This window comes from Patagioenas fasciata, unplaced genomic scaffold (assembly GCF_037038585.1).
Source record: "Patagioenas fasciata isolate bPatFas1 unplaced genomic scaffold, bPatFas1.hap1 Unplaced_240, whole genome shotgun sequence".
NCBI lineage: Eukaryota > Metazoa > Chordata > Aves > Columbiformes > Columbidae > Patagioenas > Patagioenas fasciata.
This window is the reverse complement of record NW_027288667.1, coordinates 10,245-26,767: the sequence shown is the minus strand read 5'-3', so window position 1 is coordinate 26,767 and position 16,523 is coordinate 10,245. Positions and strand designations below refer to the sequence as shown.

The 16,523-nt window shown below is 46.9% G+C and overlaps 1 protein-coding gene across 1 annotated transcript in view; it reads right to left on the bottom strand.

Moving 5' to 3' along the window:
* The window catches only part of LOC136106916 (chondroitin sulfate synthase 1), a 72,726-nt gene extending 56,568 nt beyond the window's left edge, over nucleotides 1-16,158 (bottom strand). Inside the window, exons 1-2 of the mRNA XM_065847619.2 lie at nucleotides 15,878-16,158; nucleotides 6,389-6,884 (exon numbers count right to left, since the gene is read on the bottom strand). Coding sequence (XP_065703691.1) covers nucleotides 6,389-6,884; nucleotides 15,878-16,143 — 762 coding nt within the window. The 5' untranslated portion in view covers nucleotides 16,144-16,158. The remainder of the gene's footprint in view (nucleotides 1-6,388; nucleotides 6,885-15,877) is intronic.
* Nucleotides 16,159-16,523: the final 365 nt, after the last annotated feature.

Below are 16,523 nucleotides of genomic sequence, written 5' to 3'. Positions count from 1 at the left end.
CATCCAGATCACTTTTACGCTCTACATATAGACCAGCTAAAACCTTCTATACTGAGAGTCCCAGCTGAAGACACTTCATGTCCACTTGAGCTGAGAAAGACATTTTTTTTACTGTCTAGTCACATGGTACATTTCACAGAGTTCTGTTTATACAGAGGTAGCCATAAAGTGGTTTATTCTCCCACTCTCTTATACACAGAGATAAGCAAAACCAAAACTTGCCAACTTAAAGTTTGATCAGACATAATTGATAGGTAACTGACTACACGGGTATTACTGGGTTTTATATTGATTTGATCTGGAGTTTAACCATGTCCTTCCAAGGTCTCCAGTCAGGTAGGATTCACATACAAGAGGCAGCATGTAGTTATGACTGCAGCTCAAAGCCATTTCCTCCAAGTACCAACTCTCACAGTTGTAAAGTAAAAATCTACCCTTCAAAAAAGGGATGGCTTTCCCACCCGTTCAAAAGAAAAAAATCTATTAAAAAGGTTCTAGTCTGACTTACCTCCCTCTGACTATCCCCACTGCAGCTCAACAGAACAAACTCAAATCCTCAAGTATCTTCTGAGTGCTTTAATTAAGACACTGGGACGATAAGCTATGTTATTAGAGTTCTTTGTCCTGTCATGCAATGAAGGATTAGCCTTTCCTGACTTGTCCTTAAGATAACAACTAATCCTGTTGCCTTCCTAAACTCAACAAGCTGCACAGATCCTCACTTCTAACTCAACCACTGCACTTTGAGATGACAATAATGGGGTAAAAAGTAATACTTCTGTTTGCTGGATTCATGGCTGAAGCTTCCTTAGAGTCTGCATGACACCAAAGTCCCCATTTCAGCAACCCTCAGCTTAGGCATTAGATCAAATCATCCAGCTAACTAGGGATAGATTAACTGTGTGCTCACAAAAACTGGGTCAGTCTCAACCAGCCTCCACAGCCTGGAAAGGCACGTGTGTGCGCGCACAAATGACACAGCCTCCCTCTCTTACGGCCAGCAGAAAGTTGGTGAGATCCACACAACAGCTCAGAGCTGTTATACATGCAAAGTGGTTCTTGAATTCTACAACTAACAAAAAACCTTCACCAACCAGAGTTCAGAAGTCACTGAGAAATGACTTAGTGGTCTCAAGTCAGCTTTCTCCTTTTGAAATATTTGGTTTTCGGATAGTTAATTATTTTTCCGAAGTGAAGGGGCTAGCTTAGGACTTGGGTGCAGATCTCAGATCTGAGATCTGCCTCCTATTCCAAACCCTCCTAACCCACACCTTGGTTTCACAAACCCAAACTGCAGCTTTGCTCTCTCGTTTGACCTCTCTGCTCTCCTCCTCAGCAAACACTGCTGCTAAAATTAGCCCACAGTGGTCACACCACACTGCCTTCCCCACCATCATCACAGACTCCCCGTCACATCAGTCATGTATTTTGGTCTCACACTGAGCTCCATGCATCACCTACCCTGCCCAGATAATGCTCTTCTCTAGCCCTAACTGTGTGTCCTTGGACAAAATACCATTCCTTGTTACCTGCATGAAGCTCAATCTTCATCCCTCCCCAGAACAGTCACCCACCCACTTCCAGCTTACTCTGAAGCCAAAAAGGCATGTATAAAGTATTTCAAAGATCAAATTTAGTGCGTAAGGAAAGCTAATTTATAATAATCCACCATAAAACACTGGGCATGCTTATATCCTCCCTCTCACACACACATGCAATTTGTATTGTACATTTCTTGAATGAAGAGATGCAATGGGCTGCACACACATGGCAAGATAAGGTATCTGTTGCTGTCAGGGTTTGCCAAGTTCCTATGCTCTGGCATCCAAAAAAAGTACAAGCTAGAAACAGGCTGAATCTCCTTTCTCATTGATGATGGAAGATTCTTTCTGAGAGGATAAAGCAAGGAACTGGAGGTTAGTGGCTAACAGCTGCATCTGTCCCCAGCCTTTCAGTTCTGATCAATCGCTGCAGGACCTTTATCTTTCTTTGGCTTCTGGCTGTCTTACAGAAAATCATAAACTTCAGTTTAGCCCATGAGAGAATCCATTCCAGAAACTGTATGTTCTGGCACTGCCAATGTACTTGGCAGACATAACGTGTGCTATAAGGGCTTTTCTAACTTCAGTGAATTTCAGAGTAGCAATTATCTTCAATTACTCCAGATGAAAGACCACACAAAATGTTAATTCAAATCCCCCTTCACCCAGAAGCCCCTTGTTATCTACAATCACCACTGCCCTACTTTTTCCCTTGCCAACACCCAAAAGGTTGGACCTGCTCTTCTTGGATGTCCACATTTCCTGATGTGATCCTTTCCTTTGTCACAGCTTCTTTTCCATTATACGTGAAAAAAAAAAAAATCCTGTCTCACTTCAGGACATTTAAGAGTACCTGTTGCTGGTTTGGAGGAAAGCACTGCCCCCTCCACACAGACACAACTGCTGCTTCTTACCTACTTTATCCCACTACCTCAATCAAAACAGAAGGAAAAAACAGACAAAACATCTGGGCACTTGCAGCAGCAGCTAGCAGTACCATCAGCTGCTCCACTGGATCCAGCTGCTTCTGTCACGCTGTAGGACACGAAGCAGCATCACCTGAAAGTAATGTTGTGTCAAAAGGGTTTTATTACTAAAGAAATTAATGGGATATGATTCATTACTGCCATAACTTCTAGCAGCTACCAAGAGCTTGTATTAAAATCACCAGCGCTCTTAAGATGGGGATATTAAACACAAATTAGAACAATAGTCTGCAGCAGCTACAAAACAAGGCTGAAACAACACTAAGCTCCAGAGAGACTGCTTCATAATTCAGATGCATTTAAAGGCAACATTAGACTCAAAACAAAAGCTGAGATCAACAATACATTGGGATCGTTTAAATGACAAAGAAGATAGCTTGTCATCAAAGCTGGAACCTGTTCTCAAGCTGAACAGCCAAGACCGTGCACGGCAGAACTAGCACTTCCCTGTGATCCACACACGATGAACTAGAACTACTGGGGGGAGGAAATGAGAGAAGGAAGGAGACTTAAGTATGTAAACTTCTTCTGAGAAAAACACCCAGCAATGTGCCCGAAGTCCTAAACACCAATATTCACTTGAAATGCAGGATCACTTCCTAGCAAGTTCAGTATGAGACTTTTGTACTCTTCAAGAGAAAGGACTGTGCTCTATATTGCTTCATTAACTGTCCAGCTCCCATCCATAAGCTTCAGAGATCGCACAGCTCCATTCTTTTCCCAATTTTTTTTTCTTCCAGTTTGCTGCTCCACCCTATAGATGGCTGAGTTTTACAGCTATTTGTCAAATAGCAGTAACGGTTTAGTTTTGTTTTTACAGCTATGATAATCCGTCCCATAAAGAACTTACATTTTAAGAGGCATGTCTCATCTATGACTCACTCGACCTGTGTCAAGTAAGGCAACGGCTACAAGCCTGGTCACAGGAGCCTGAAATCCACCACGGGCTGCAAACTGCTCTTGAAGCAGCAGCCTGGGTGTGTGAGACAAAGCTCTGCAGAGCCCAGGGAGCTTCGGTTCTCCTCCAGCTTGCACATACTGTTGCCGCTTCTTTTCTGGGGCGAGATGAAGCAGAAAGTCCAAAGAATCATGGTGTCAATTCCTTTACTGTATTTGCTGAAAAGCTCCTGATGGCAGGAAGAGCATGAACAAATCTTTGCAAGCCTTGAAACGGGCAATAACCGGTGCCCACCAATGAAGTCGTCTAAGAGGCACCGCAGAGAGTAGCGAAGTGACAGAAACACAGGAAGAGGGAGGAAAAAAAAGGGTTTTGAGACAGACTGCTGTGAGCAGAAAAAAAACACAGCCAGGCCTGGAGACAGATTTGGGCACACCACCAGAGGCAGAGAAGATGAGCAGCACAGTAAAGACATTGTGGGATCCCAAAATCAGAGAAAGGGAGCAGTGACAGTCATGGAGATGAGTAAAATGACTCTGGGCATAGAGCCCATTGCAAGAACAGCGCAGGAAAAAAACCACTCACGCTGAGGTCCAGCAGGGCTTTCCGTGTCCGAAGCACTAAGAAAGAAAACGAAACAGCTGGGGTGACTGCAAAGACCTGAGCTCCGTGTTTGTGCTGCCACTTGAGAATCTACAGAATAGGAAGTGCAGGAAGCGAAGGAAAAGTGCAAGGTTTGGGTCTTCTGAGGCCAATGCTGTTTTGTTTGCTGAGCCTCGTGCTGTCGCTGCTTCCCTTTTGACGGGAATTGTGAAGAACGTGGTGGATGAGCAGGCACAGATAAAGTTTTTGCTCTGTCAGAAGTTCACTGAAATACACTTTGCAATTCACTCACAGTGGCCTGTTGTTTGATGTTCATGAACGTGCAAGACATGGAAAATGTCGCTTTTAAACCAAGCTTTCCTAGCACAGCTGTTACGACAGCTGTGTTATTTCATACAGCTATTGCTTTATCTTAAATAAAATACCAGGCACATTTAATATAGTTGTCTGGGCAATGAGAGGACCAGATCAAAAAAAAAAAAAAGAAAAGACGACAGGTTTTTTAATTGAAAAGCCTCAATTAAATGAGAGTGGACATATTCCTTGCAGAAGCAGCGTGCTTTCAGCACTGAAACGCTCCCCCCTCTCCAAAGCAGCTGAGCCTTAGCATCTCACACTCACAGGTTAATAAGTAACATCCTTCAGTTTATACACTTCACACAAACCAATTTTAAGTAATTCATGGCATTTGGGAGAATCCAGCACTACAGATCATTTAACACAAGCTGATCAAACAAAACTGATTTTGAGAAAGGCCAAATCTCATTCTGTCAGATAGCATTTCTAAGTCCAGTTGTATGCTGTCGTCAGCTATTTCAAGCCAAAATTTGAACATATTGAATTTAGGAGGTCTTTGCCAGTTTCAGGAGGACTGCTGATCTTCAGTAAGTTATCAAATGCCACACGGAACGCACATTCACACGGTAAGTTATTTCACCTCAGAGAAAAAAATTATGCTGCTAAAAACTGTGGAAAAAGTTACTGACTCTTACAAATGACTAACCACAATGCTGGCAGTACATAAACTAGTTCCAGGTCTGTACACAGGGAACCTGGAAAGCTGCTGCTAGGCCAGAAGGTCTTTATGCACAAAAGATACGAATTAATTACTGCACCTGGAAACCTCCCTCCCTTTCCTCGGAGGCTTTACCAGCGCTGCACTGTGAACTGAAACAAAGCAACAGCTTTTGGGGGCAGAAATTCAGTGTCAAAAGTTTAACACGTCTTTGCCAGTGAAAGAGCGGATCAGCAGCAGTATCTGTCGTTATCTGTAACCATGGCTCGTCTCTCACACACGCAGAATTCCCCCCTTTACCACATCTCATAAAAGGACAAAGCGATAGTTGCGTACAAGTCATAAATGTTTGTGTAAAAAGACAAACTGTTTGCCCTCTCTTCTGCTCTCAACTTCTCCCTCATTTCAAGGACAAACCCACCAGCGTTTTCCCTGGCACAGGAGGAGGAACTGCAGCTCCAGCCTAGCAGGTGTTTTCAATCAGACAGTCTGGAAACACCCAGGACTTGTTTCAAAGCACCCAGTACACCCGAGCAGAAGCCCCTTCACCCCTGGGAGGAGCCATCAGCCCCCCAGCAGGAACAGCAGCAGGAAACTCTGCCACAAACAGGCTGGGGATGCTCATTTTTTTTCCCCCAAGATGCGAAATTTCACAGCCACACCAGTGTGGGCAGACCCCAAGTTTCCGTGTAAGAGCAGTGGCTTTTCTCTGCTGACGTCAAGGACCTGCTGAGCAGGCGTCTGCAGGATGGACCTGGGCTGTGGGCAGACTGGGAGGCAGCTCAGCACGCAGGGTGACAGTGCCAGCCACCATGAGATATCTCTGCCATGGCTGTAGGTTGGGGAAAAAACTGTCACTGTCAGGGCAAACATCTGTCAGCTTTGCACATTTCAACTGCAGTAAGTCGCAGAGGAATTGTATCATCTATTTTCCACGCCAACACCATGACATACCCAGCTAAAGAAGATAAAAGAGGCTTAGACAGTCAAGACTGCAGGGACCCATGGCCATTTTGATTTAAGGCTATTCCTTTCTTGTCTAAATAAAAATATCTCTTATGAATGATGAATGTTCTTCCCCTCGCCCCAATGTGCCTAATGTCAGGGTCCATTTCTCTTCTTACTGTTGCACTTCTGTATTTGTGTAGGTCTATCCCAGGGTGACACTTACAGGAATCAAAGAGTGTAGAAATGGTACAGTTGGATGGTCGAGTTGCGCAGGGAGTTGAGCTCTGGAGGAATCGCTGCACAGGCACACGATAGCAACGCCCTGCTGCCAGCCTCTCCCACCCTCTCCTGAACTCCCCTAAAACACACATCTTATCCTCCATGCCCCCATCCTTACCTCGTAGGACCATACACACTGCACTCCCGCAAACCTCCGTACGCATCTTCCCACTTCCACGTCCTCGTGGGTGGTGTACATCTCTCGCAGGCACTCGCCAATGTGGGGCACCATTCTTCGCAGGACTTCCCGGCTCATGATCACTCCTGGTCCCCCCATGCAGAAGTTCTCACCCGGTTCCAGCGCCAGCTTTCCCATCTCCTCTGTGGTGCCAAGGCCAGTTTGCCCGAGAAAGAGGGGCTCACTGCTGTTCAAACTCCTGAGGAAGTTCTCTAGCTTGTCCCCTTTGATGTAAACGTCATCATCAGCTCTCATAAACCATTCGTATTTGTCCAAGTAGTGGTCATGCATGTATTTGAGCATCATGAAAGATTTCTTCTGGGGTGGGTAGGAGTCATCTACACCTGGAAGCGGCACGATGGGGATGGGAATAGAGGTGTCTGAACCCTCGCTGGAGAAGAATTCAACCTTGCCAGGAATGCTTTTGGACCATGTTCTAGATTGAAAAAGACAATAAGGACTAATTAAGTATGCAAACCAAGGCAGGGAGAGTGCTACCAGAGACCACCCAAAGGAACTACACCTAATCTGCTTCACAAATTTTCTCTTTATATGCCTTGAAGGATTTTTTTTTCCATGCAACTAAGAAATGCAGATAGCACACAGAGCAATTGGTCTAACCCACAAAAAATTCTGACGTGACAAGCAGCTGAATATCATTTTTGCAGCTCTGACAGAAAAATAATTCAATAGTAGTAGTTCACTAGTGGCAGGCAGGCTTTCTTAGGCACATTTAGTATTGGTGTAACAGCTATGGGTCACAAGATACAGAGAGAAACCAAAAGAGGCCAAGATGGGCAAACAATTCACATACAACTGGATTTAATGATTCCAAAGCAAGTAATTCAGCATCATATCCACCTCCCAACTCCCCCAAAAGCTCAAATGTGCCTTCAGAAGTACTGACTTCCAAAGAGTAAATAGATGCAAATTTCACATGAACTTGTGAGGAATCAAGTATCCTGTGAGAAACCAACCAAACAGCAACTTCTCCAGATGCTACCTGGAGAAGCAGGTAGGGCTTCTACAGAAATAAAACACTCCAGCTCGTTTGCAACAGCCAGAGAAGCGCAGAGCAAGCCAGCGACACCAACCTCAGACAGGTCTGCCCACTCCAGCAGAGGACTAGTAGAAAAGTAACCCCCAAGAGGTGCATCCAAAACACGTAATCCCAACGGAGAAACTGCTGCTACCAGCACCGGCGCCTCCAGCAGCTTTCCACATACTTCAGATTTAAGTCAAAATGAACGTCACAAAAGAGGAGTCTTTTCTGTGAGATGGCACACAGCAACGACATCTGCTCCACACCTTCTCTGCTCTCCTCTGCCAAATCCAACCTGCTTGTGTGGGCAAACTGGGTCACTTTTGTTGCAGGAAGGATGGTTCCCTCAAGGCAGACTGCAGAACACTTCACTGCCTCCAGGGAGCATCTGCAATCATCTAACTGTTACAGCCTTGCCATAAAAATCATGAATTTTAAGCTTGCAGTACCATTTTCTCAAATTCTACCTGGGAAAAAGCAGATTTCACATCTCCTTCACAGAAATTCACAGAAAACTATTTTTATTAGTAAACCAGCAGATTTTGCCCCCTCTTCTATAGGAGGAGAATATTTTCTAATTATGTTTGACAATTGTGCTCCAAATATAATTTCTATTCAAAGCTGAATGTGAGAACACTCTTAAGGCAAAGGACACAGTATTCCCTCGATGCATCACTGTCACTTTGACCAGATGCCTCTCAACACAGGTTTCTTGCCAAAAGCAGAGCAGATTTTGGGCAGTAGAGACCATCTGAAATTTGAAATCTCCAGAATTAGCTACCATACAAAGTCTGAAATGTACAAATATTTCAGGAGAAACATTCCTTAAATCCCACCGGGAAAAGTAAAGGTATTTAATTAGTACTAACTAAACATCAACTTTGACACCTCAACAGTTACACCCTAGTTCAGCTTTTTGTAATGAATATCACCCAATTACTTTAAAAGCTTTGTCTTCTGGATTTCTTACCGCTATGGGTAGTGTTTCATAGCAAAGGTTTAGATCCCAGCTTCCCACAAGAGCACAGAGTGAAGCCAGTGGAAACATTCCTGTTGACTTCATGACGGAGGTGATGAGGACTCTAATCATCAGTGATGCAATTAATGCACCATACTACTGGTTAGAAATTCACACCCTGTTAAAGCATTGAAAACTGCCCATTTTAAAATAAGACATGCTCATATCTTGAACTTTCACTATTAAGGAAGTTCCTCTGTTTATTTGACACCCACGCTCCACATACAAATCATCTGGTCTTTTCATTCAAGACAACACTGTAAATTGCTCTTCCCGTATCAACTCCCAATCTAAGGTTAAAAGACTTATTTATTACTTACTACATTCTAATTCTAATCTCATAAAGAGAAAAGGCAGAAGAAGCTACTGAGAAATGCAGTTCATCTCATCCACTGTGACCAGTTCCCAATGCAACTTTAGGTGGACCCAGGACACTTTCCAGACAATCACCAAGTGAAGTTATAATCTAAAGTATCATGGAAATTTCTGCTTACTGAATTTTTATTCAAAAGCAAACAATGAAGTTTCAAACTTGCTCTCCATATCCTGAAAAATCTGCCTTTGCAATGTTTATAAACTGTGGACAATGCATGAGGTCTTCTATCACTCCAAGCTTTAGCTCTTTTCCGGACTCTTAAGGAGCAGTCCCCGCCGCTTCTGTTGGTTCCCAGTTTAAATTTACTCCTTGCTCTCCAACCAGGCTCCCTCACCTCAGGACCTCCCTAAATATTGTTAAGAGAAGCATTCCTGTTCAATAAAGAGGGAACAAAATGTGTACATCCATAAACCCTGGCTTGTTTGATTCCCAGTCCTTGCATTGTGCTAAACCCCTTAGCTCAAGGCCAGTCTGACCCCATTTTATTATGGATCCGAGCCATATTTAAATTTCATACTAAACCAGAGATATATCCCTGCATATGTGGGGGTCACAACATGCAAAGACCATGCCCTAACGATAAACACACCCCAAGGATCAACATGTAACTTGGGTCGCACCACAACGTTACTTCAGCCTTGGGATCCCACGCTGACTGTGCCCCAGCTCAGCTTGCCTAAGCTGTTGCTCATTTCCTGTGACAACGCAATTTCTAGGATGACACGACTCGTGGTGTCGTGACTGTGGTTTTGATCATTTGTTCGAACTCAGACAGACAAAATACGTTCCCACATCGAAAAAATTGCCTAAGTGTCTGTGTCAACGCAAGTGCTGCTCAGCAGAGGCTGAAACAATGGGAGTCACACCATGTGCTGCTCCTTATGTCTAAGCCACAGCTCGCTGCTCCACACAGCCCCTTTTTGGGGAGAAAATACAGAACAGTTTGCTCAGGAAACATGTTGCACCCAACCCAAGCAGCCAAACCACAGATTGTAAGATGAACTGTAAGTACATTTTTCTGACCCCAGCTATCAGCAGAACTAAGGACTGGTAAATGCAGGGATTAATTCTGATCAAAGCTACTATTACGGTTTTTTTATCTGACATGGCAAAGACTCAGACCTGGCTCAGTAACTAGTGATCCTGCAGATCAGTGTGTTAACAGCTACGTTTCTTGCCCATCCTCCCACATTCAGCCTAGTTAAGCGTGTTTGCTCTCAGGTTATGGGCAGCAACTTGACCCTTTGGCTCCTCCAGTACAGGGCTCTGGTCTCAACACCTTCCTCCTCCTGTGGCCCCACCAGCACCCACTCCCACGAGCTGACATTGCCTTCCTCCTCAAGGCTTCTCTAATAGTTAAAGACTTGCAGATTTTATCTGCAAAGTAATCATACGTTGGATAGTAAAAAAGACATAGGAAAATATTTTTAGCGAAACCTGACACATTCCTTCCCCCCACAGGGACTCCCCATCACCCTTAGTTGTTTAAAGGAAATGTGGTCACAGCGTTCCTGCCGCCAGGCTCCTGCACCTGTACTTGCAGAGACCACCTCCTGCGCGGTCATTGCTGGTAGCCTTACCCAGCTTAAGGTCGTCTCAACTCTGTCCAGAGAGAAATATCAGGTTCTGAATACAACTGATACAGGTACTGAACCGGTCATTTAAAAAACACAGCAACCAAACTGCTCTGACAGATCCCAACCTTATCTCTTCTGTGTAATCTGAATCTACTCGGTTAAACAGGAGGATGCGCATGAATCAGGATGGCAAGGCTCTCCGATACCTTCCCCTTGAGCAGCGCTGAAAGCGAGTACGAGGGTGTGCGACCTGGTTTCTCTCAGCACACAGGGCATGTAGCTCCAACAAACTAGAAGCTACCCCTGACAAGGGAACAAAAGTGCAATTTAAACAAACACATACATAGAAAAATTAGGTAACACTTTCTTAGAATAAACCTTTTAGTTAGGATTGCTCTGATATTGGTGGCTAACAAGTCAATTTTAACACCTCTTAACTGGTTTTGTGCATAGGATATCCTATGTGTACCCTCACCTGAGTAAGTCACAAGCAAACTGGGTGCAAAAATTTTATAATGGCTGGTGCAGCTTTTTATGCAATACAGAAGACTCTGTGCACAAAAAGAGTGCTAAAAAAGCCCAGTATTAGCTAAAAAGTGACAACTACTATAGTTACCAAATGTTGTCATAAGTGAGTTCTTCATTTAAAAAGAAGTTTAAAAAGCATAGCTTGGAGCAAGAGAAGCACAGATCTGGAATGTTTTATCTTCAGTTCCCAGTGTTTATTATTTATTTGTATTACCTTGCTTTGCTATCAACTCTGCAGACTCAGCAGAAGCACAGTCAGCAGTGTTATGCAGACAGTGCTCCCTTTGTAGAGACCCAAATTGGAGATGATTACAAAAAATATTATTTGGTTTTTGTCTGCAGCTTGGGAACCTCCTTTAGTGGAGATGAGCAAAACCTTTTAAAGTTTTGAGAAACAGTCATCTGGTATAATTACACTGAAGAAAATAATAATTTGTGAAGAACTCAACAAGGTAACAGATCTAAAAGACTGATTTCTTGAATACACGACTCAGCTAAATTTGATGTTGAATTAGGGTTAGTTTTGCGTAAGCATTTTTCAAGGTCCCGTCTTTCCAGCAACGGTTGCTACAGGGGAAGCAATGAACCACAGCTTGGCCAGCAGAACTGAGCACGGGAACCAGCACGCTGCTCCTGCACATGGTGCTGCAGATGACCAGCATGAGAGGTTGAAAAACATGCTGCTTTTTTAAAATTTCCAGATAGGTTTAAAAGAGCTTGTCAGTTCAGATCTGCATTACAGAATTCAGATTCTGAGGGAGAGCTGCTTTCAAATTTTTGCTGGACAGCATGCTATCTAGCTTTAATGGAGAACCCAAGCAGTTTCCACAGCTCTTGAGAGTCCTTTGGATTAAACTCCTCCAATTGAAAGTGATGCCAGTTTTCTGTCCATGGTTATCCATCTACCTTCCTTGTGGAAACAGAGACAGATACGGATCCATCATCCAGAGGCACACCGATTCTCTGTGGGTCAGACCGAAATCAAGGCCCAAGTGTCCCAGAGGTTTGGGTGATATGATTGTTTTGGGGTATGTAGGTGACCTAGTACCTCCTTATCCCCCATGCACCAATGCCAGTTGCTCTCACTGCATGTGTTTTATATTGTTCCATAAATATTCTTGCAAATTTTAGGTAACTTCTTACTGCTAGGAATGCTAAAGTATGTCATACTTCTGCTAAAGGATATAAGAGCAGGACACACCCGAGTTTTCACTATTGCAATACTGTGGTATGATTGATACATTGGGCAAAATGTGTATTGCACTGTCACGATGTCTAAAGTCACTTCACACAACCTCCTCCCAAGATTTAAGTGTGCACACTCCACAATCCATCACATTATCTCATTAGCAACCAGAAAGGACTAAATCTGAATAGCACCCAGTCACCTGGACCGAGGCTCCAAATTTAAAAGCAGCACAAAAATGTGTTTTGTATTACACTTCTGCAGCAGCTAGAGTGGGCTTAGACAGATAATACAAACTCCTCTAGACCCCAAATCCTTCTGGCTGCCTTTCACTTAAGCTTTTCCAAGCACTCAGGTATTTAGGTTTCAGTACAGTCTGTTTCCTATAAGCCACCACGTTTGAAACAAAGCCTCCCGAAGGGCATTGCTCTGCCATGGGAGCGGGACAGCGCAGCAGGAGCCCCAGCATCACTGCCCAGCACTGCCAAACGGCATCTCTCACCATCCTCGTGCGTGTGGCTTCATGGCACTTCAAAGTGCCGTGGGGACTGTCCCGAACTGAGAAGTATCATGACTGTGTTCCTGCAGATACTGCCAAAGACCAACCTCTGACATCTCACCATAAACTGCATTCACACTCGTCTCTTGCCACGTTTCCCAGGAAATCTAGTTGCTATGCAAAAAAAAAAAAGGGGGGGGGGGTTAACTGCCTGATATTTCTGTTCCTGAGACAGCAGACAAATCTTCTGGGAGATTGCTTATTCCCATCTTCTCCTTCCTGCAGCTCTTTTAGAACAACTCCCTGCAACTGCAAAACCATTAGCACGTATTGCTGCACTTTACCTGAACCCCAGCACTACCTTAACTCCTTCCTGCACGGCTCTTTTCCTGACTCTTCTCCTTTGATGTGACACCGAAGTTTCTGCTGCTGCACTTCACCGGCCTCCTGGAAGGCAAGCTCTGCTAACCCGGCTGTCAGATGCAATAACCGCTGAAGCTACAAATCTGCCTTCCGAAAACCTGTGGATCTAAAGCTTATTCTCTGCCTCGCAGACTACAAAAGCATGACTGTTTCAAAGAGCCGGCGTCTCTTGAAAATCCAGCAGGCCCGTTTTGCCTTGCAGTGGTCATTTCACTCATGATTGATGTTCAGGAAGTGGATTGCTTCCCTTCTTGTTAGAACCTATCTGGATTCACAGCAGCAAGGATCAGCAAATGCTTTCCGCTTCAGTCCCTTTTAGATGTGTCTGTAAATGGCCTTTGAGCCACAGCAATTTGGAGGTATTCAGCCTCTGAATCCCTAATTCCGCTCAGCGCTCCAGCTAGCGCGGTATCAAGGCTCTGCACACGCTGCCACCCCGGGAATGCCTTGCTAGCAGCTTCCCATTTCACTGGCTGTGCCAGCGATTCAGCTCACCAGGATGCTTTGTCAATGTAGTAATCCCAGCAATTGTCTGCTTGAGTACTTCATGGCAATCAAAAGCCATTTAAGATTTCAGGTTTGTCTTCCTCTTCCCCCCTTGTCACCTTCCCCCAAAGATGTCTTCCTGTCACTATGACATTAGCTTGACTCTTTTACTAATAGAGGGGAGGAGAACGCATCTAGCCCTACCGCAACGTTAAGAGGTCTCTTTATTCGTCCTTTCCGAGAGCCGACATCATCTCTAGAGGTTAAAGCAAAAGAGCAATGCAGTAAAAAGCAACACTCAGATCTCCTTCTGAAGGCTGAAGCAGCCCGATTCCATTAGCTGGATTTGTTAAGTTGCATCTTTAGCCATTCTTTTTGTGTGAGCTGATGTTGCAGATATGGTTCTGTAAAGCCAGCTCTCCCACAGCACAGGACTGTTCAGCAAGCATGGGCAAAGTCAGGGACAAGAATCCTTAAGGCTCCACAACTAATACTTATCTCTGGACAATATCATGATAAATTTCCCTTTCTTGAATTCTTGACACAAAATCTGGTGGATGTCAGACAAACTATCCTGCCATAAAACCTGTTACATGATGTCCCAACAGGACTCCAGCCTTTCTGCATGTTAATGTAAATTACACAGCTCATGAGGTTTGCAATCCAAAATGCTTCAAACCACACAACGAAGAATACACAACCCTGAAGAAACAGATTCTTTCACCTATTTCAAAGCACCAATCACACACCCTCTGTAACTTAATTACAGGTCTACTGCTGAAAGAAGGAATTAAGTTTCCATTAAAACCCTCGCTGGTGGATAATATGTCCAAATTAAGCAATTTTACTGCATTTGATGCTGGTATAAAGAGAACTACCATTTCCCAAAACTGGGGCTGGGCAGGGGAGGAGGAGATGGTCCATCATATGTGGTTTTGCCATCTTATTCTTACTGGCCAATAGGGTCAAGTACTTTTCAACCTGGGCAGGCAGGAGATGGAGAAGGGTTTGTTCTAGTACAAGACTAAAAGGGATGTTGTATTAGAGAAAGATCTGCCCCAGAGTTTCTGGCTGCTCCTCCGATGGCACTAACTGTGCAGTACTCAATCAGAGCTGGGGTATACCCGAGCTGACATTTTAGCTCTTAACTCTTTCGGATTTCCCAAGCAGGCTTCCCACGCAGCCTCCCAGCACTGCCTGCTGGTGCGAATGCCAGAGTAATAAGCATATTTCAGCAGAGAGTTTCTTCAAAGCCACAGGCAAGATGATTATTCTGATAGCACTGAGGCTTTGGACTGAAGTCCCGTTAGTGCACGGTGCTCACAGCAATATCCAGGTACAGTTGGAGATCACACCATGGGCTACACCGAGCAGCATGCAGCGCAAAGCACAAAGATTGTCCCTGCTCCAAAAATAGGCATACTCAGGTAATAAACACATGGCTCAGAGGCCCCGGTTCCTGCACTGGCTTCCCCAGCCCAAAGCTTGGAATGTTTCACCAAAACTGACCTTCCCCCATTCAAGCTGTTTTGCTACCTCGTCCAGCATCACTTACAGCTTCAGTGAGCACAGGCCGGTTTTACTCTTTGTTCCCAGATGCATTTTTCGAGTCTCATTCCTAAGCACATGCTCTCGGCTTGGTGCAACGTTCTTTTTTTTCCTATCTAAGGGGACACAGCAGTGCCCAAACTTTATTATTACCAGGCTGTTGGCTCCCTTCAGAAGCAGCCCAGGACTGCACCAGCGTGACGGGGCCATGCCCGAGGTAGAAGCGCCAAGGGAAGCACCTCAACCACCCCGGTGACTGGCGGTGGGTGCCCCCTCGCTACAGTGGGGCTGCCTGCCAGGTACTGACTCAACCAGACCGTGTGAGAGCATCGACGCGGCTCAATTCGACCCCTCGCGTCTCCGCCGAGCTGTCCAGGCAGCGGAGGAGCGCTCGGGGCACCTCACTGCCCGCACCCCTCACCCCGGCCAGCGCCTCAGCGCTGCCCACCCTGCAGTCGGGCTGGTGCGGGGAGAACCGGGGCTGGGCGTCCTCTGAGGGGCCCCTCTCCGCTCGCTCACACTCGCCTCAGGGAAAGGCGAGCGGTCCCCTGGCCGGCGGGGGGATCCCGGCCGCAAGGGCCCCGCCGCGGTAGACCTCCCGCCCGGGGGCTCCTCCCTCAGCCGCTCCTCAGGGCAAACGGCCGTGCCGACAGCCGAGCCCAGCCGAACCCACCCGAGCAGAACCCAGTGCACCCGATCCCAGCCGAAAGCAGCCGGGCGGCGCTGCGCCCCCCCAGCCCTCTCACCGGTGGGCGGCCACGGCACGGCTCCGCAGGTACTTCTGCGCCGTCATGACCCCCACGAAGAGGAAGCTCTGTGCCGGCGGGCCGGGGCGGCGCGGCGGGGCGGCGGCAGCGGGCGGCGGGCGGCAGCCCTGCGGGCGGGCTCGGCGGGGCCGCGCCGCCGCCGCCAGCTCGGAGGCGCGGGGCAGGACGAGGCGCGAGGCGAGCACGAAGCCCAGCACCAGCCCCAGCAGGACGCTGAGCCAGGCGCGGCGGCCGCGGCCCGCCATGCCCGCCCGGCGCCGCGCCGCGCAGGCCCCGCGCGGCTCCTCACAGCGCCGCCGCCCCGCGCTGCGCCGCGGCCGCCAGCCGCGCCGTGTCGCCCAGCGCCGCCATGGGGAGAAGGGGCAGGGACGGGAAGCGGAGGGAGGGGAGGAGAAGGGAAAGGGGCGCCCGCCTCCCCGGCCCGGCCCCTCGGCACAGGCGCTGTGTGCGGCCCCGCCGCCGGTAGCCCCGCCCGGCCGTGGCGGTGGCGGCGGGGCCGCCGCGGGAGGGGGGAGGGAGGCGGCTCGGCCCGGCCCCCTCCGTTCCCGCCGCGCTGGCGCACCGTGGGGGGAACAGGGACAGGGACCGAGAGCCGGGCTGTGACCCCGGGACGGGGATCGGCTCC